This window comes from Mobula birostris, chromosome 26 (assembly GCF_030028105.1).
Source record: "Mobula birostris isolate sMobBir1 chromosome 26, sMobBir1.hap1, whole genome shotgun sequence".
NCBI classification, from domain to species: domain Eukaryota; kingdom Metazoa; phylum Chordata; class Chondrichthyes; order Myliobatiformes; family Myliobatidae; genus Mobula; species Mobula birostris.
This window is the reverse complement of record NC_092395.1, coordinates 25076240-25098226: the sequence shown is the minus strand read 5'-3', so window position 1 is coordinate 25098226 and position 21987 is coordinate 25076240. Positions and strand designations below refer to the sequence as shown.

At 43.3% G+C, this 21987-nt stretch overlaps 1 protein-coding gene across 2 annotated transcripts in view; it reads right to left on the bottom strand.

Moving 5' to 3' along the window:
- The window catches only part of upf1 (UPF1 RNA helicase and ATPase), a 57991-nt gene extending 45202 nt beyond the window's left edge, over window positions 1-12789 (bottom strand). For both annotated transcript variants that reach the window (XM_072244568.1, XM_072244569.1), the window contains exon 1: window positions 12254-12789. In XM_072244568.1, the coding sequence (XP_072100669.1) occupies window positions 12254-12424 (171 nt within the window). In that variant the 5' untranslated portion in view covers window positions 12425-12789. The remainder of the gene's footprint in view (window positions 1-12253) is intronic.
- Between the last annotated feature and the right edge of the window lie 9198 nt (window positions 12790-21987).

The window sequence follows — 21987 nt, the reverse complement described above, 5'->3', positions numbered from 1 at the left end:
CAGCAATCCTGAGATTACTATACCTTTGAGGTCCTGCTTCTCAGCTTCCTTCCTAACTCCCTGTATTCTGCTTTCAGGACCTCCACCCTTTTTCTACCCACATCATTGGTACCAATAGGTGTCACAACCTCTGGCTGCTCACCTTCCCATTTCAGGATATTGTGGACGCACTCAGAAACATCACGAAACCTGGCACCTGGGAGGGAGCAAACTACCATCCTCATTTCTTTTTCTTACCCACAGAATCGCCTATCTGTCCCTCCAACTATACAGTCCCCTATTACCGCTGCCATCCTCTTCCGTTCCTTACCCTTCTGAGCTACAGGGCCAGAGGCACAGCCACTGTTGCATCTCCCAGGTACGTCATCCCCCCCCCCCCCCAAAACAGGACTCAAAATGGAGTACTATTGTTAAGGGGGACAGACACAGGGATGCTCTCCACTACCTGGCGCCCTCCCTTCCTTCTCCTGACGGTCACCCACTTACCTGTCGCCTGTGGCCCCGGGATGACTACTTCTGTCTATCACCTCCTCACTCTCCCTAACAAGCCAAAGGTAATCAAGGTGTAGCTCCAGTTCTCTAACTCTTTCTTTAAGGAGCTGCAGATAGATGCACCTGGCACAGATATAACCATCAGGGAGGCTGGAAATCTGGCATCTGACATTCAGAACAGAAAACTGGCCTCGCAGTCATACCCACTATTCTTGTTCGGGGGGGAGGAGGAGGAGTAACCTACTTCACCTAGGCTCGTCCTTGCCGAAGCCCCGATGAACCTAAGCCCAACTACTCTGACTTACACTACTCTGACAGCTGCTCCACTAGACAGTCTCTCTCTCTTATTTCGGAACTTTCTCAGCATCCTGCACACTTCTCCCCGACCTGTGCGAAGGTCACTGTCTCTTCAAATTGATTGGTCTGCCACTAATCTGATCACATTTTAGGTCATATTTATGCAGAAATAGAAAATTCTACAGGGTTCAGAAACTGTCTAGCACCAATTTATTTATTCATTTTTCAGGATCTAGATATCACTGACAATTTCTCATCATTAATTGCCCTTGCGAGGATGCTGATTAGCCACCTTGAACTGCTGCAACTTTTCTGAGCATATTATTCTCTGAATACAGTCAGATGGAAAGTTCCAGCATTTAGACCTAATGATATCCAATCTATCAAAAGCATAACTGATGTTCTAATGCCATTACTGCATAACTACCAGAGTTCAAAACAAGGACCTTCAGGCACAGGGCAGAAAACAGTTCAGTAGGCTGGTTCAATTGGTAACATTCATTCCTTGGAGTTTCAAAGCCTTCAAGATGAGTAAAGAAGACTGCTCATGCATAGCGAAGGAAAAACACATTAAGAGCTATCAATTCAACTACCACAGCACTGGAAGGCAGAAATTCTATTTTCAAGGTATGAATTCACGAGAAGAATAAACCAATTTCCAGGGTATTACTGCCCAATAATGGATGACCATTGTAAATGCTCCACTGCACTAAAGTCACCCCCAGCCCCTCAATAAACTGACATGTATGAACTCTATCCTACTGCATAAAAAGAATGATCTGGGTCCAGCACAAAAGTGCAATTATGAAGAAAGCACATCGGTGTTCTACTTCCTTAGAGTTTGCAGGAATTCAGCATGGCATCTAAAACTTTGACAAACTTCTATAGATGTGTAGTGGAGAGTATATTGACTGGTTGCATCACAGCCTGGAATACCAATGCTCTTGAATGGAAAATCCTACAAACGAAGTGGATACGACCCAGTCCATCATGACCCCCCCCCGCAAACATTGAGCACATCTAAATGAAATGCAGTCCCAGAAAAGCAGCCCCTATCATCAGGAACCCACCATGACCCCCAGGACACACTCTCTTCTCACTGCCATCAGGCAGGTGATACAAGAGCCTCAGGGCACACACCACCAGATTGAGGAACAGTTACTACCCCTCAACCATTGGACTCTTGAACCAAAAAATAAACTTTACTCAATTTCACTTGCCCTGTCATTGAAATGTTCGCACAACCAATTGACTTTCAAGGACTTTCATCTCATTCTCGATATGAATTGCTTATTTATTATTTTTTTTTATATCTGCACAGTTTGTCGTCTTCTGCACTCTGGTTAAACGCCACAGTTGGCTAGCCTTTCATTGATTCTGTTATGGTTATTATTCTATAGATTTATTGAGTATTCCAACAAGAAAATGAATCTTAAGGTTGTATGTGGTGATATACATGCACTTTAATAATAAAATTTACTTTGACTTTGAAGGCAACAGTAACTCAGCCACGTGTTAAAATAGTGTTGTGGAGAAGAGCATCTCTGAACGTACAACACATCGAACCTTGTAGTACATTGGCTACAGAAGCAGAAGACCTCCAACACACTCAGTGATCACTTTATTAGGTACAACAAGTATACCGTATACCGCATTGGATACTGTTGGGGGGGATGACTTACCTGGGACTAGCTGCAGTAGCCAGATCTCTGGCACTGAGTCTGGCTCTGCAGTGCAGAAGGGAGGGGGGAGAAAGAGGAGAGCGGTAATGATAGGGGACTCGATAGTTAGAGGTGCAGATAGAAGGTTCTGTGGTCGTGAAAGAGAACCCAGGATGGTTTGTTGCCTCCCAGGTGCCAGGGTCAAGGATGTCTCTGATCGATTGCATGACATTCTGAAGTGGGAGGGTGATCAGCCAGATGTCGTGGTGCACATTGGTACCAATGACATAGCAAGGAAGAGTGAAGAGGTCCTGGACAATGAGTATAGAGAGCTTGGTAGGAAGTTGAAAAGCAGGACCTCAAGGGTGGTAATCTCAGGATTGCTACCTGTGCTAGCTGCCAGTGAGGGTAGGAATAGGATGCTCTGGAGGAGGAACAAGTAGCTGAGGAACTGGTGTAGGGAGCAGGGTTTCAGATTTCAGGATCATTGGGACCTCTTCTGGGGCAGGTGGGACCTGTACAAGAGAGACGGGTTACACTTGAACCACAGGGGGACCAATATCCTTTCAGGGAGGTTTGTTAGTGCTATTGGGGAGGCTTTAAACTAGATTTGCAGGGGGATGGGAACCAGAGTGCCAGAGCTGACAGTGTGGCTGGGGTGAAATGATATTGCAAGTTTAAGCAAATCCGCTGATAGAAAGGTTGTGAGTGGTGGTAAAAATCTTCTGAGGTGTATATATTTCAATGATAGGAGTATTGCGGGGAAGGCAGATGAGCTGAGGGCGTGGATTGACACGTGGAATTATGATGTTGTAGCAATTAGTGAAACTTGGCTACAGGAGGGGCAGGACTGGCAGCTTAATATTCCAGGGTTCCGATGTTTCAGATGTGATCGAGGCAGAGGAATGAAAGGTGGGGGAGTAGCATTGCTTGTTAGGGAAAATATTACAGCAGTGCTCAGGCAGGACAGATTACAGGGCTTGTCTACTGAGTCCTTATGGGTGGAGCTGAGAAACAGGAAAGGTATGGCCACATTAGTGGGATTGTATTACAGACCACCCAATAGTCAACGAGACTTGGAGGAGTAAATCTGCAGAGAGATAGCAGGCAACTGCAGGAAACGAAGTTGTGGTGGTAGGGGATTTTAATTTTCCATACATTGATTGGGACTCCCATACTGTTAGGGATCTAGATGGTTTAGAGTTTGTAAAATGTGTTCAGGAAAGTTTTCTAAATCAACATATAGAGGGACCAACTAGAGGGGATGCAATATTGGATCTCCTGTTAGGAAAAGAATTAGGGCAAGTGACAGAAGTCTGTGTAGGGGAGCACTTTGGTTCCAGTGATCATAACACCATTAGTTTCAATTTGATCATGGACAAGGATAGATCTGGTCCTAGGGTTGAGGTTCTGAACTGGAAGAAGGCCAAATTTGAAGAAATGAGAAAGGATCTAAAAAGCGTGGATTGGGAAAGGTTGTTCTCTGGCAAAGATGTGATTGGTAGGTGGGAAGCCTTCAAAGGGGAAATTTTGAGAGTGCAGAGTTTGTATGTTCCTGTCAGGATTAAAGGCAAATTGAATAGGAATAAGGAATCTTGGTTCTCAAGGGATATTGCAACTCTGATAAAGAAGAAGAGGGAGTTGTATGAAATGTATAGGAAACAGGGGGTAAATCAGGTGCTTGAGGAGTATAAGAAGTGCAAGAAAATACTTAAGAAAGAAATCAGGAGGGCTAAAAGAAGACATGAGGTTGCCTTGGCAGTCAAAGTGAAGGATAATCCAAAGAACTTTTACAAGTATATTAAGAGCAAAAGGATTGTAAGGGATAAAATTGGTCCTCTTGAAGATCAGAGTGGTCGGCTTTGTGCGGAACCAAAAGAAATGGGGGAGATCTTAAATAGGTTTTTTGCATCTGTATTTACTAAGGAAGCTGGCATGAAGTCTATGGAATTGAGGGAATCAAGTAGTGAGACCATGGAAACTGTACAGATTGAAAAGGAGGAGGTGCTTGCTGTCTTGAGGAAAATTAAAGTGGATAAATCCCTGGGACCTGACAGTGTCCCCTCAGACCTTGAAGGAGACTAGTGTTGAAATTGCGGGGGCCCTGGCAGAAATATTTAAAATGTCGCTGTCTACGGGTGAAGTGCCGGAGGATTGGAGGGTGGCTCATGTTGTTCCGTTGTTTAAAAAAGGATCGAAAAGTAATCCGGGAAATTATAGGCCAGTGAGTTTAACGTCAGTAGTAGGTAAATTATTGGAGGGAGTACTAAGAGACAGAATCTACAAGCATTTGGATAGACAGGGGCTTATTAGGGAGAGTCAACATGGCTTTGTGCGTGGTAGGTCATGTTTGACCAATCTGTTGGAGTTTTTCGAGGAGGTTACCAGGAAAGTGGATGAAGGGAAGGCAGTGGATATTGTCTACATGGACTTCAGTAAGGCCTTTGACAAGGTCCCACATGGGAGGTTAGTTAGGAAAATTCAGTCGCTAGGTATACATGAAGAGGTGGTAAATTGGATTAGACATTGGCTCGATGGAAGAAGCCAGAGAGTGGTCGTAGAGAATTGCTTCTCTGAGTGGAGGCCTGTGACTAGTGGTGTGCCACAGGGTCCATTGTCATTTGTCATCTATATCAATGATCTGGATGATAATGTGGTAAATTGGATCAGCAAGTTTGCTGATGATACAAAGATTGGAGGTGTAGTAGACAGTGAGGAAGGTTTTCAGAGCCTGCAGAGGGACTTGGACCAGCTGGAAAAATGGGCTAAAAAATAGCAGATGGAGTTTAATACTGACAAGTGTGAGGTATTGCACGTTGGAAGGACAAACCAACGTAGAACATACAGGGTTAATGGTAAGGCACTGAGGAGTGCAGTGGAACAGAGGGATCTGGGAATACAGATACAAAATTCCCTAAAAGTGTCGTCACAGGTAGATAGGGTCGTAAAGAGAGCTTTTGGTACATTGGCCTTTATTAATCAAAGTATTGAGTATAAGAGCTGGAATGTTATGATGAGGTTGTATAAGGCATTGGTGAGGCCGAATCTGGAGTATTGTGTTCAGTTTTGGTCACCAAATTACAGGAAGGATATAAATAAGGTTGAAAGAGTGCAGAGAAGGTTTACAAGGATGTTGCCGGGACTTGAGAAACCCAGTCACAGAGAAAGGTTGAATAGGTTAGGACTTTATTCCCTGGAGCGTAGAAGAATGAAGGGAGATTTGATAGAGGTATATAAAATTATGATGGGTATAGATAGAGTGAATGCAAGCAGGCTTTTTCCACTGAGGCAAGGGGAGAAAAAAAACCAGAGGACATGGGTTAAGGGTGAGGGGGGAAAGTTTAAAGGGAACATTAGGGGGGGCTTCTTCACACAGAGAGTGGTGGGAGTATGGAATGAGCTGCCAGACGAGGTGGTAAATGCGGGTTCTTTTTTAACATTTAAGAATAAATTGGACAAATACATGGATGGGAGGTGCATGGAGGGATATGGTCCGTGTGCAGGTCAGTGGGACTAGGCAGAAGATGGTTCGGCACAGCCAAGAAGGGCCAAAGGGCCTGTTTCTGTGCTGTAGTTTCTATGGTTCTATGGTACAAGAGTTACCTAATAAAAGCGTCCATTGAGTGTATGTCTCATTCACTTTGAAAATGAACATTGATTTTGTTTGTGTCTTTCAAAGGTTGAGGCGGACCCTCATGGCCACAAATACTAACACAGCTTGCCTATCTGCTTCCATTCATGTTGTTTTTCTGATTCTGACCATCTTTATCCAATTGCACTCTCCTGCAATATGAGCTCTTAGTTGTTAAAACTCATGTATTACCTAAGAGGTCATTGAAAATACATACATGTACATTCATTCTTGTTATTTCTCCTGTTGGTACAGATTTCAGTAGTTCTGCTCCTAATGAGAGCAGTTTCCCCATCTTCTCTCAGATAATGAGACATATCTATTATCTTCTAAACTGCAATGACTTTACAAAACTTAAGGAATGCTCAACTTTGTCACCTCAAAATCCCAAAACAAAAGCTATCAGAATTGTTTACCTTCTAATTATTTTTTTCTTAAACTAATACATAAGCACATCCTTCACTTCACCATAATTTATAGAAAACTTGTATCAAGCTGTGGAGATGCAATTAATGTCTCTGCCATTTCCTTATTCACAATATTTGTCTTCCTGCAAATTACCCATGTTTATTTTTGCAAATATCCAAACCAAAGATCAGTTTATAATCAGTTCTTATTGTATTCATTTTTGAAGGGGTTCTGTGCACCACTGGCAAAGCTGACATTTGCTGTTCCATCCCTACTATCCTTGAACTGCGTGGCTTCTTGGAGACTTCAGAAGTAATGTTAAGAGTTAGTCACACTGGTCGTAGAGAGTAAGACAGTCACAGGCTCTCCAACGTAAATGATATGACCATCTATGTTATTCCCATACCCCTCAATTCCATACGCTTATCCAATGTGTCTTAACCAGTGACTGTATTGGCTTCTTACACCACCTCCGGCAAGTGATACTATAAACCCCATGTGGGAAGAACTTGCCCCCCCCCCCATCTCCTTTAAATATTTTACCTCTGCCCTCAAGCCCATATCTTCTCACTTTAGACTCTACCATTGGAAAAAGACTACCTACCATATCTACACCACTCAGTTCTGCAAATCATTTGGTCACCCCTCAGCTTCCTGCACTCCAGTAAGAATAATCCTAACCTTTCCAATCTCCCCTTGTAACTACTGCCCTCCACCGCAGGTGCCATCCTGGTGAATCTCTTCAGCACTTCTTCTAGCTACCACATCCTTTCTAATGTGATCAGAACACACAAAATATTCCAAATGTGACCCAACCGAATTCTTCTACACTACAGCACAATTACCTGAATCTTTTACTACACGCTTCCTTCACCACCCTATCTGCCCATGTCACCATTTCCAGGGAGCTATGAACCTGCACCTCTAAGCTCCTCTGAATATCAATCCTTGTAAGTTTCCTGCTGTTTACTGTACATACACTGCCAGTATTAAATGACCTAAAACACATTACCTCATGCTCGTCTGGATTAAATTCCACCTGCACTGCTCCGCCCAACTTTCCAGTTCAACTATATCTATCTGTATACTTGGGCAATCACCCTCCATCTACTACTCCAGCAACCTTTCTCTCATAAGCAAACGCAAGTGACATTCTCAACCAAGTCACTTTTATATAAAAGCAGTCCCTGGGATATTCAAAGGATCTGCTGCTGAGAGCTGTCTATTACCTAATTTTTTTGTAAGTCAGAAGTGTCCATTTTCTATAATCTGTTGAATTTTATTCAAATTATATTCATTCTAGTACTACCCAGAATACAATTTAACATAGTTGATACATGTGCAGTTATTAACGAATGCAGAACATTACTACCCTGAAAAAATTCTTCTAAAATGCAAGTTGTACTTCCACTAGTGAAGTCTTCCATAACCCAGGTAGACCTATAAGAAACAAAGTTTCCAGCACCAACTCGCCGCAATATAGTACTTATTAAAGATCTGGCCTGATAAACAACCCACCACCACTACCCTCTGCATCTTATCACCAATTTTGGACCCAGATTCCCTTGTATCCCACTACTCTAACTTTCCAGTGAGCAGAACTTCAAAAAGCCTTACCAAATAAAGCTCGTGGACTTCTTCATACGTCTGTCTTATATTCATTTGGTTTCTTCGAAACCTCAACAAAACAATCAGATTTGTGAGGTAGAACTTCACATGTACAAAATCATGCAGATATCCCTTAATCAATCGCTACATTACCATGGAATTATAGATTCTATCCTTTAAGAATTTTTCCAATAGTTTCCCTACTGCTGATTCAAGACTGATTGATTTGTAGTTTTTAGGCTTTTATGAATATAAGAACATCAATTCTCTCCAGTCTTCCGGTACATAACCCATGCCTAAAGATGATGCAGAAACCTTCACTGTGGTCCAGCAAGTTCCTCCTATGCTTCCTATCACAATTTTATCAGGCCTTGGGGATCCATCCACCTTAAAGAGAATCAAAAGCTCTAACACTTCTTCATTCCTGATGCACACATGTTCAGCACTATCCCAACTAGGTGAGAAACCTGCCCTAATTTTCCATTCTTCTCATTTTATCTCCTGAATACTCTTCTCTTCACTGCACTGAGGCCGTGGCCTGCTCAGAGCTTTGTATCCGCAGGCTCTACATGTTTACTCTGCTACGTGCTGAACTGAGGCTGCAGCTGTGGTGGGCTCTAGGCTTCGTGTCTGAGGACTCACTTTTGTTCTAAATGCTATTTGCTTACTTCTATTGGTTACAGAGTTTGCTTTCTTTCTCCCTCATATTTGGTGTCTGTCGGTCATTTTTTATGGGTTCTTTTGGGTTTCTTGTTGTGTGGCTGCCTGTAAAGAGACAAATCTAAAGGTTGTATAATGTATACATACTTTGAACTTTAAAATATTAATTTAGGACAACACACAAAGAGAATTCCAAAATATTTTATAAATTTTTTGGAAGATAATAGCTACTAAAAGATTAGGTCCTGGGTTCCACACCAAGATTTTCTTTTAGCCTCTGAGAAAGCAGTCTTTACCCAACTTTCATCTTAATTCTAATACATTTCTAAAGGGCTTTGGAATTCTCATTCTGTTGACCAGTGCACTTCACATCCTTTTTGCTCTACTGCTTTAAGATTTTTCCTATATGCTCCATGAATCTCAATTCACTTGGTAACAACTTCCCATACCTGACATCCACTTCCTGAAGATCTGCAGTCACATACAGTTCACTCGAGAGTGGAAAATTCAAAAGCCTGGAAACTACAAATCAATAAGCCTTGAATCAGTAGTAGGGAAATTACTGGAAAAATTCTTAAGAATGGAATTTATAATTCCATGGTAATGTATCAATTGATATGGGGAATCAGTATGTTTTCAGACAGTATGTCTTATCTCATGAATCTGTTTTTTGGACAGCAAATTTGTCCCAATTCAGATCATTAATGAACAGAATGTTTTCTATGACAATACTGTAGCTATTTACCCGCATATTTTCTTATTTTATTCTGTTAATCACTTGGAATTACAAACCAACAACTGGAAGATTTGAAATTTCAGATGTGAACACTGTCCTCTCAGTTGTTAGTCCAGGCCTCTGGATAAACAGCATGGTCATTTCACCATATCGCTATCATACCTCTATCATACCTCTTGTTAGTTCTTCTCTTGAACATTCTTTTCCAAACTGAAATGCTTCCAATGCTCAGGTTAATCACACTTCTTGAAATATTTATAAATACTTTCCTTAATCCAGCATTTTTATTTACTCTTAAATGGTCAGACGAGGTTTTCTTTGCAAAATCATATTGATCGCAAACTATAAATAAATTGTGTGAGACAACTTACAACACAACACTGAAAGGCCTGAAATAAGATGAATATCAGAGAATGTTCATGAAATAGAGAGCAATGGACATACCATTGACAAAGGGACTTAAAGAAGCAAAACATAAAAATTAATAGATTTTAAACAGTACAGCTCAAGTAGTTAATAACAATGTTTGAAAATCATGTACATCCGGTTGACCAGCCAGAAGCCAAAAGCTGCTGCACATCACATTCTCGGCACTGTCACAAATCAAACATTTTTGCAACTTTAAACCAAGAAATCTTCCAATTGACAAACATGTTATAATCAATCAATAAAGACTGAATATAAAAGTTACAGTTTCCCTAACAGTTAGTGATATGACACAGATGAAATTTGTGATAAACGAGAGCAATGGATACATACTATCGGCAGAGGGAGGTACAAGTGGTTAATGAACTTCAGGAAAGTACACTGAAGCAACTCACCTATAGATTACAATAACCATATGCACTACAATTCCTTGCATACAAGTATTAGTCATTCATAACATTGTGCTTGTTCAGACACCAAGTTTTTACTTGATAGCACAGACATATCCTGGAATGAGCTGCTATTTCTCAGAACATGCCACTACTTTTGTTTGAAAACAGTTGAGATTTGTTCGACATAACGTGGACCCTCCACAAGAACAATTAGATTAGCCATAGGCAGTCTGCTTCTGGGAATCTTTATAAATCTAGCTCAACTATGGGTTGAATATTAGTGGCAATCTTTCAGTGAGGTGACACCATGGGCATACCTTGACACAAACTGACAGCGTCACAAGTACCAATGTAGAAGGTAGAAACTTTGCTGGGTAGGAAAACACAAGTTTTATTAAACTGGATTTTCAAAGAGCAAGCAGGAAAACTAAGTAAATATATCAAAAAGGAACCTATACTGCAAACCAGAGGTCCTTTAGCATTGCTCTGCTATCATAGTACCTGTCACACGACAAGTCAAACACACTCACAGCTCTGAGCATACACTTGAGACAAGCTTTACAATTCCCAGCACTGTAATATGTTAAGTGTGTTATATGGTATTTGTGTTTGTCTGCTTAATAGTAATTCATAAAATCACAACCACAACTGCAAATTACCATGGTCTACAACAACTAATGATCACCTGGGAAGGAGTCATGGTTCCTTCAAGTCTGCATGTCACTGTTGGAGTAAAGTGTAACTTTGAAACCAGGTGTGACAGTAGCCTAATCTTTGCCTTGTCTGGAGAGTCCAATACCCTAACATTTTGAATGATTAAAATCCAAATAAAAAAACCTTCCATATCGTTAGTACATATTCCAATAGCCTCACCAAAATGCTAAATCTATCAAGAGAACTTTCAATTACTCCAGCAAATCCACTGCTAAATTTCCATGCAGTACTCCCTCACCTCAGTTACTTCGTGCTCACTCCTGTACTACCACCCACTCTCCTGTATTTCCAGGAGGCACATGGAAAAAGACATAGTATGGTAACGATGAGGCCTGATTCACACCAATTAAATTAGCCACCTAAAGCTATGGCGCTATCATAACAGCTAAAATAAATGTTCAGTTAACTTCCCACCTGTATGTTGATACCACGTGCTACTAGAATGTACAATACCCAAGACAACTACGGTACTGATTCAGCTAATCGTCCAGAATCTTTACATGGAATTTTAATTTTTCTTCTACTCTTACCGCTAATGCAACTAACCGTCACTTTTAAACATTAACAGGCATTTAGTAACTTTCCTTGCACAATGTTTGATTTGGATGAGAGAAACGTTCATGGAAATGCACAATTCCTAAGCCTTCAGCCAAAACTTAACTCACTTAAATCATGACCTGGACGATATGTAGGCATATGCCAAATAGCAAGCAACTTTTCACAAACATTTCTGCTGAGCTCCTCCAGCCCATAAAACATTCCTCACAAGACCATCATCACGATTGCACCCTCCTACAACAAATGAGAACTGCAGCCGTCCGGGGGCAAAAGTCAGAGGAAAGAGGAAGGACGGGGAAGATCATCCAATGAGGAAGGGGTGAATAGAAAGCGTGCGTGGGGAGATGGAGCAGAAACAGCCGGGGCTTGGGGGGGGGGTGAAAGAAAGTTCGCATGCAGTTTAGGGCGAAGGAGAGGAAGAATGTACACCACACGCCCTTTTTGTAAACCCGTTCCAACCCTTCGATCCTTTCTCCGGCCCAGGACCGCTTCCTGCTGCCATGTGCGTCTCCTCCGGGCGCCGAGGCCCAGGCCACGCTGTAAGCCAGGAAACGCTGGGCGGTGGTGCCAGGGCTCGGCGTGAGATCACACCGCCTCGGGTTGTTGGCGTGCGAAACACCCCCCCTCCCCCAACCACTCGCTCTCACCCAATCACCAGCGCTCTCCTCACCTGTCCGTCGCTGGGGCCCTGGCTCTGGCCTTGAGTCTGCGTTTGGGACGGCAAAGTGAAGTCGGTGAACTCGAACTCGGAGCCCTGCGTGTCGGCCCCGAGCAGCTCGGCCTCCTCGGTGTCCAGGAAGGTCAGCGTCTGCGAGCTGGGCCCGTACGCGTCCACACTCATGGCGGCCACGGCGCGGGAGCGCGCACTCGCCCCCGGCGCGATTCAAACTCACGGGGGGCAACAACCGCTGCGCAGCGCGGCGCGCGCCGGCCGAGGAACAGGCGAAGAGTTCGCGCTGGGGTGGACGTCCGCGGGTTCGAGGCCAGCTGCTGGGCCTCGGGCTTGGGCCGGGCGAAGGGCCGTGGGGTTTTGTATCCGTCCGAGCGCCTTCGTGGCTAGGCGAGAGACCTTGAGATCGGGGCCGGATGAATGACCAGAGAACCGGGGGCCAGATTGAGCGGGTGGGCGGCAATCGATCACCAGACACACAAACCCAGCAACAGCGCGAGAGCCGCAACTCCCCCGCAGCACTGACGTACTGCACAGAACGCCCTGACGTAGAAACGCAGTTGGGTTCGCGGTGACGTAATTCACCGGCAAGGAGAGGTGACGTAATACACAGGAGAGCGGCGGAGCGGAGGCAGGGAGCCGAGAGTCTCCGGATTCGCGCTTCCGCCTCCTCCTTCACCGCCAGCCTTCTCCATGCCTCAGCGGCACTGCAACTGTTGGCGGGCTGCGATGGGAGGAGGAAGTAAGGCCACTCGAGGCCGCCTGCTGTCCTTGGCGTGCGGGTTGCCATTTTAGACCCAGTGCTGACACGTCCATTAAGTACCATTGCCTTCCTGTCACATCACGGCTGTTGGCCTTGATTATTACAGTCCCTGAGGCGGTTACACAGGATCAGTGTACTTTTCTGAAATTGCCTGCCCCGGTCAGTGCAAATCAATGCTGTTCTGAGAGGCCATCTCCATCGGACCAACATTACTGCTGGCTAATCCCAGCTCTGTTCGAATCTGGATGCTATACACTGTCCAAAAGGGAGAGAGGATGGATCAGATATCCACGGCAAATGAAAATTTTAAAAAAATGTAGATGCTGGAAAGGTGAAAAAGGGGATCTTTCTCATGCAACAAACACAGAATGTTGGAGGAACTCAGGAGGTCAGGCAGCATCTATGGAAAAGAGTAAACAGTCGACGTTTTGGGCTGAGATCCTTCAGGACTGAGAGGGAAGGGGTGAGATGTCTGAATTAAACATGGGGGGGGGGCTGGAGGAGGCTGGCTGGAAGGAGCTAGGTGAAGCCAGGTGAGTGGGAAAGGTCAAGGGCTAGAGAAGAAAGAATGGGATAGGAGAGGAGAATGGTCAATAGGAGGAGGGGACCCAGGAGAAAGTAATAGGCAGGTGAGAAGAAGTAACGGGTTTTGTTCACCAGAGGGAGAAATCGATATTCATACTATCAGGTTGGAGGATACCCAGACAGAATATAAGGTAGAATCACAAACACAAGAAAATCTGCAGATGCCAGAAATCCAGGGCCACACACACATCTTCTCATCTTTGTTTCCAGTCCCGATGAGGGGTCTCGGCCAGAAGCATCGAATGTTTATTCCTTTTCATAGGTGCTGCCTTGTCTGCTAAGTACCTCCAGCATTTTGTGTGTGAATATAATGTGTTGCTGCTCCACCCTGGGGGTGGCCTCATTTTGGCACAAGAAGAGGCCATGGATCAACGTGTTGGAATGGAAATTGGAATTTAAATGCTTGGCCACTGGGAAGCCCCACCTGTGGCGGATGTGCAGAGGCCCCCGACAAAGCAGTCCCCCAATGTACAACGGGTCTCACCAGTGTAAAGGAGACCGCACTGGGAGCATTGGACACAATAGACAACCCCTGCAGATCCGCAGTGAAGTGTTGCCTCCCCTGGAAGAACTGTCTAGGGCCCTAAATGGAGGTGAGGGAGGAAGTGTATGGGCAGATGTAGCACTAAGGCCACCTGCAGGGATAAGTGCCTGGAGGGAGATTAGTGGGGAGGAACGAACGGACAAGGGAATCTTTCTCATGTTCTGATGAAGGAACATGAGCTTGAAATGTTAACTGCTTCTCTCACAGAAGCTATCTGATTTGTTTTTGCCAGCATTTTCTGTTTTATTTTAGACACTCAAAGAACAGAGATATGGATTGTGAGAAAATTAATGTAATACCAACAGGGGTAGCAAACCCATGGCGTGCATGCCCGAGGTGGCACGTGCAAAATTTTAGTTGCCACACAGAATGTAGGGCCAACCTTAATTCTTTGAACCTCCACCTACTATTTACCTTATTATCTTATTTTTCCAATTGCCTTTTTAATGGATTAATACTAATTTTGAACAGTTTGTTTAATTTTTAAATCCTTCCCAGCATTTTTCCCTGCAAGCAGCCCAAGTGTTACACCTACCCATCCACCTCCTCCCCAACTCCATTCAAAGCCCCAAACGGTACTTCCAGGTCAGGCAACACTTCACTGTGGATCTGCTGGTGTCATCTATTGTGGCCAGTTCTCCCAACGCAGCCTCCTCCACATTGGTGAGACTTGAATGGCAAGTTAGGGAACTGCTTTGTTTTACCTTTATTGATGGCAAAACAATGTAAAGAAGCAACAAGACTCATCCTTTTTTCCTTAAGGAAGTCCATAAGTATCGTTACTCATTAATTAATGATAAATCTCTGCTCAAAATTAATGTGAGAGAATTTTTTTTAGAAGAATTTTTCCAATTTGGGCAGACTCTCAAAAAGGTTCACCACCCTTGGACTAGAACATAAACTAAAACCAGAGTAGACAATATTGTCCCTAATCCACTATTCAATACAATCACAGAGGTCCTTTATTTCAAATCCACCTTCCTGCACAATCCACATACACAGATTATCTGCGGAGAGCAAATTTTTAAAATCAATGTTAGTCTTGAATATATTCAAATATTGAGCATCTACATCAATCTGGGGTAGAGAATGGAAAGGATGTACAACCTTCTGAAAAAAAATTCTTTGTCCTAAATAATTTACCTCTTAAAAGACCATCAGACATAGGAGCAGAATTCAGCCATTAGGCCCATCAAGTTTGCTCTGCCATTCAATCTTGGCTGATCCATTTTTTTCCCCTTCTCCCCATAACCTTTGATGCCATGTCCAATCAAGAACCTGTCAAGCTCTGCCTTAAATACATCCAACAATCTGGCCTCCACAGCTGCCTGTGGTAATAAAATAAGACCATAAGATATAGGAACAGAATTAGGCCATTTGGCCCATCGAGTCAGCTTAAGATGAGCCTCTGCCTTCTAGTTTGGGACTCTCCAGTCTAAAGAAACAAGCTCTTAGCGTCTACCCTGTCTCTCCCAGAATCATATGCGTTTATCTGAGGTCTCCTCTTTTCAAACCTTATGAGTGTAGGCCTTGCTACCCAATGTTTCCTCCCATCACCTTGTCCCAAATATTAAAATAATGAATGTCTGCTGCTCTCCCTCCAAGACAAGTATATCAAGAGCCATAGAGAAGTACAGCACTGAAACAGGCCCTTTGGCCCAACTAGTCCAAGCAAAAAAACCACTTAAACTGCCCGCTCCCAAAGACCGGCACCTGGAACATTGCACTCCATATCCCTACTATCCATGTACCTATATAAACTTCTCTTAAACGTTGAAATTGAGCTCAGATGAAGCACTTGTGCTGGCAGCTCGTTCCGCACTCTCACAACCCTCTGAGTGATGAGGTTTCCCCTCGTGTTTCCCTTAACCTCTCATTCCTTTGGTACAGAGACCAAAACTGCATAGTATAGTCAGGTATAGTCTCACTGTATCTTAAAGTAGCAATGCTTTAAGATACGCATTGAACAACTTCTCCTTCAACTTCACTCATGATTTCCAGATCAAATTTGTATCTAGGGAAACGTGTGAAGGCCCAGGCTATGTCTCTGGGCTATGTGGACTATTGGTTACTCCTAATCGGGTCTCTAATGAAGGATATTTGACCTGCAATGTTAACTGTTTTTTTTCCTTTCTCTAGATAGTGTCTGAGTGTTTTCAGCATTTTCTGTGTTCGCTTTTTCATATTTCCTGTATCTGCAGTCTTTTTTAAATTTCTAGTTAATCAAATTGTGTAGTGCAGAGGGAAGCTTTGGATCATGAGACTCAAGTGTGCGACATCTCTGCACGTGAAGCAGACTGGGAATGATGTGAATCCTGGTGCAAAGCATGTTTCATGCTCCTTTTGCTATTTGAGAATGTACATTTGCTGCAAAGAAAGCAGGCCCAAATAGAAAGAAATGGAACCTATTGAACATGTATTCTATTTACAAACACAAGAAAATCTGCAGATGCTGGAGATCCAAAGCAACACACACAAAGTGCCGGAGGAACTCAGCAGGCCAGGCGGCATCTATGGAAAAGAGTAAACAGTCAATGTTTCGGGCCGAGACCCTTCTTATAGAAAAGAGTAAACAGTCGACGTTTCAGGCAGAGGCCCCTCTGTATTTACGTTAGGTTTGGCTGAAGTATCTGTAACAGAAGACACAAATAGGAGCATCCCAGATTAAATAATGGACGGGAATTCCATTTACTGTTCGGGTGAAACCTTATTTTTTTCTGGTGGAGGGTGTTGATGTTTATCCCCGGGCATTCGAGTTTACCCGGTGATGGCCCTCTGCACCAACTTCAGGCTGAGCTGCAGAGTGGTGTGATTGTTTTCAGGTCTGCCCTGAACCTTCACACCATTACTTCCAGCAGAGATTCCAGTCAACAAGCTGCACTTTAAGAACTCCAGCTACAGCAAGAGATCGCACTTTTTGCTCTCCTGCTCATGCTGACATTGGCATTACATACATTTAATGTGCATGAGATTATGAATCGCTCTGATTGCATGTACAAATAGCTTTCATGTCTGGCTTTGCTAAAAATTGTCATCCTCTGTGGATCTGTATGATCTCACAGAAGTATTCTACCACAGGTGAACCAGAATTTTTTAGGCCATAGACGTTATGGAATCAAATGATGATGGAATTGTAGTAGATATCAAACATGATGTCCCTTCAGAAATAGAAGTTGGACATTCTGTCCCTTGTGCCTTCTTTGCCATTTAATAATATCATGGCTGATTATTTTCACCTCAGCTTCACCAATCCCTTGTTCCCTTTATATCCAAACATCACTCCATTTCCATCTTAGCCATAGACATCAAATCAGCTTCTACATCCCCCGTGGGTACAGAATTCTGAAGCTTCACTTACGTTTAGACTGTGACCTCCCGCCCAGGTAAACATTATTCCTGCATCTACCTGTCAAACCTCAGAAGATGTTTGTACATTTCCATGATATCACTCACCATTCTTTTAAACTCAGGAGGGTGTAGGACTAGGTAGATTAATCTCTTCTCATAAAATAATTCCACCCCGCCCCCCACCATTCCAAGAATCAGTTTGACAAAGGGGTGGGGGAGCTGAGTTTCCTCCAGTTAATCCTTTTTCCAGCATTCTTGTTTCTTGTCTTTCACATCAGCAAATGACAAGAGCACTTTGCAGCTGGTGAAGTCCTTGTTTGAAATATGGCAACTATTATACCACAAGGAAATGCTGCAGCTAATTTGTCCTCAACAGTGTGATAATGCGTTAAGACAATAGGAATGCAATGTTTACACCACTGGACCAGTAATTAGAAGCTGGGGTTAATGATGCTGCAACATGTTTGAATCCTACCACAGCAGATGGGGAATTTAAATTAAATAAATCTGGAATAAAAGCTAGTATCAGTGATACTATTACCACAAGACTGGCTTGAGGTGGGAAAAGTGCTATTCTTATCTGGTCTGGCCTCCATTAACTCCTAACCCAGATCAATATTGTTGTCTCCTCCTGCTCCCTGAAATGATTTAGCAAGCCAATCACTTGTATCAAACTTACAGCACAAATAATAATAATACTGATTGACCAACCAGCATCAACCTTTGTCCAAGGTTCAAGCCCACTTTGATGCTGCAATGTCCCCCTCGTGGCCATCTGGAGATGTGTCAATGTTTAAAGAGCTGTCCCAGGAGGTGTAGTTACAAGCACCTGATATAATTCTACTCACAGAATCGTATGCTTCAATATCACAGGCTGTGGTTCTGTCCTGTTCCGTTGGAGTCTGTGATATTGTGGTGTACAGTAGGAGTCATCAGTTCTGACTGCACTCTCCATGTCGAATGGAATCAAATCAAAGAAGTATCAAGAAATCTGTTGCACCCACCTACTGCTGTCCTTCAACTGATAAATCAGTAATAATCCATTTTGAATATTGTTTGGGAAAACACTAACAGAATATGTTTAAATATTTATCTTTAAGTGGGACTATTTGAGTTCTAAGAGATAACACTGTGAGAAGGGGTAACAGCATGAGAAATATACCAAAGTGACTTTGCCCTGAACAATCTACCTGTTGCAGAAGCATTTTTCTATGACTGCAGTGGCAGGAGAGGCACTCTTACTGTGAAGTCTGGTCTTCACAGAGAGAGCACCTCCATCAAGCTGTGTGGCATTTCCATCAGGGAAAATGCCACAAACACAAGATAAATCTGGAAAGACTAAATTGGGCGTCCATGAAACACTGTGAACCATCAACAGATTAGATGCTGTAGCAAGATAATGCTGTGTCTTAGCATAAATCTCCTTCTATCTTTACATCAAGTCATGGGACCAACCCCAGTTCAGAAACGAGTGCCGGGAATGGCAGCAGCTTACCTAAATAGACTCACAGACCTAATGAAGCTGCTTAGTTGTAAGCAGTGAAAACAACAAGCAATGCACAGAACACCACACATCGCTTGCCCCCCAGCAAACAAATAAAATTACCTCTCCGCAATCTGCCGTGTTTGGTCATGAATGATAGCAGAGCAACTAAAAGATTGACTGGAGAGGAACAGCCAAGAACATTGCTATTCTCAACAATCATGGGATCTAGCAGATGAGAGCCAAAGACAAGGTTAAGGTTTTTGGCACCCTTTTCAGCCTGAAGTGTTGAGTACATGATCCATCCTTCTGAGATCTTCACCATCAGACAAACTAATCTTAAGCCGATTTGATTCACTCCACATCACTTCAAAATCTGGTTTAGAGAACCAGATACTGTTAGGTAGCAGCTCATGCCAACAGCAGCAATGACATTCTTTGAGCTACAGTAGCTGCATCTCTGAATGAACTCTTGCATACAACAACACCTCCGACATCTGCCCAACAATTATATATTGTATTTAAGCAGAAGGATGAAGCCATACTGACCAATTACTCAGGTCACTGTCAATTATCAGCAAAATGCTGGAGGGAATGTCATTAAAGAAACAACGCAAGATGATTGGTCCCAGGACATGGCTCTGAGGAGCTTCAAGACACTCAGGGGCAGAAGCAATTGAACTCCAACAAACAAACCATCCAACTTTCTGCTGGGTATGCCTTCAGCTAGTGTGGAGCTTTGTCCTTGACTTCCATTTCTGTCAATTATATGAAGACTCCTTGATGCCACAGCCTAATGCTAAGTAGATGGCAAAGACAGTTACTATTACAACCCCTGGAATTCAGCATTTTTGTGCAAGTTTATACCAAGATTTTATTAAATCCTGGCAGAACCCAAACTAGGCATTCAGATTATTGGTGAATACTATTCCTCACCATCATTCCCTTCGTCATGCTTTCAGTAAGTTACCACATAAAAGGCTATTGCACAAGGTAAAAACTTTCAACATTGTGGAAATTTATTGGTATGGATAGAACTTTGGCTAACTAACACAAGATAGGATCAGGATCCAGCAACACACATAAAAGTTGCTGGTGAACGCAGCAGGCCAGGCAGCATCTCTAGGAAGAAGTACTGTTGACATTGTCGACTGTACCTCTTCCAATAGATGCTGCCTAGCCTGCTGTGTTCACCAGCAACTTTTATGTGTGTTGCTTGAAATTCCAGCATCTGCAGATTTCCTCATGTTTAGGATCAGGATCAATGGGTAATTTTCATGTTGGCAAGCTGTAACTAATGGGAAGACACAGGAATCAGTACCGGGACCTCAGTTATTAAAGATGAAGTATAGCCATATTTGCTGAAAATACCCAAATAGTTGGAAAAACAAATTATGAAGAGGGCTCAAAAGTATTGGTAAAGGGATATGGATAGGTTATGTAAAAGAGCATCATGTACAGCATATCGCATTATGTACAGAAAAGTGAGCTTATCACTTTGGTAGAAAGAACAGAAAAGTGAAATTTTACTGACAGGAAGAGTGACTGCAGAATGCTTGCTGTCTAGAGGATTAGGGATGTCCTTAGAACAGAATCATAGAGTAAAACAGCATGGAAACGGGTCCTTTGGCCCAACCAGTCCATGCCAACCCCAGCATCCCAATTGTCTGTATTCAGCCCAAACCCTCTAAGCCCTTTCCCTATGTGTACCTATCCAGATGCCTGTTAAATTTTGCAATTGTACCCACCTTGACCACTTCCTCTGGCAGCTCATTCCAGACACTCACTACTCTTTGTGTAAAGAAGTTAAGATTCAGGTCTCTTTTAAACCTCTCCCCTCTTGTGCTATACCTGTGCCTTCTAGTTTTGGACTTCCCAATCCTGGAGAGAAGACTGGCTGTCCAACTTGTCCAGACCCCTCATGATTTTATTAACTTCCATGAGCTCACTCTTCATTATCCTGCACTCCAAGGAATAAAGATCCAGCATGGTCAACCCCACCCTATAAGTCAGGCCCTCTAGTCCACTTCTACTAAACTCTACTTCTCCCTTTTCAGCTTGACAATGTCTTTCCTATGACAAGGTGAATGAAACTGTGCACGATACTCCAAGTGCAGCTTCACCAATGACTTTGAGGCCCCCTCCATTGGTCAGGGTCAACGATGGACGTTGCGTCCTAGCTAATTACACGATAAGCAAGGCAGGGCAGTACAATATTGGAGAGCAAGCTGTTGCCTATGCAGCAGGCTGTCCCCCCCCACCCCCCACACACATTTGCTGGATCCAAAGGAACGGCAGAAACCAATATAATTTGGTTCCAGCGGTATTGCAGGAGCTGCCAGTCAGTGTTGAGCTCAACTGCCTTAGGGACTCCAGCTCCAGATTTTTCCCTGGAGTTTACTCCTGAAGCCTTCCCCATGGGTAGGAATAGCTGTAAGGCAGCAGAGGTTTGAGTTCAGAGTATTACTAACTCTGTTAGGAAATTGTAAGCCATTCTTACCAATGACGTACAAAATTGAATATAATGTCTCAACTCCTAAACCTGATGCTCCGACTGATGAAGGCCAACATTCTAAACGTCTCCTTCACCATCCCATCTACCTGTGAGGCCACTTTAGCGACCGTGCACTTGTACTCCAAAGTCCCTCTGTTCCTCAACACTCATCCGTAATCGGCAATTGATTGTTTAAGCCTTAGCTTGGTTTGACTGTCCAAAATGCATCACCGCACTCTTACCTAAATTGAAATCTATCTGCCATTCATCAGCCCGTCTTCCTAACTGATAAAAATCTCTTTGAAATTCATTGTGATCTGCTTCATTATCAGCAAGACTCCCCAATACAGAATCGTCAACAAACTTGCATGTTCATTCGTATCCAAATTATTTACATAAATAGTGAATAACATTTGTCCCAACAATAACCCCTAGGGTACCTCCCTAGTTACAGGCCTCCAGTCAGAGATTTCATTTTCAACCATTACCCTCTGCTTCCAATCATTGAGTTCTTGTA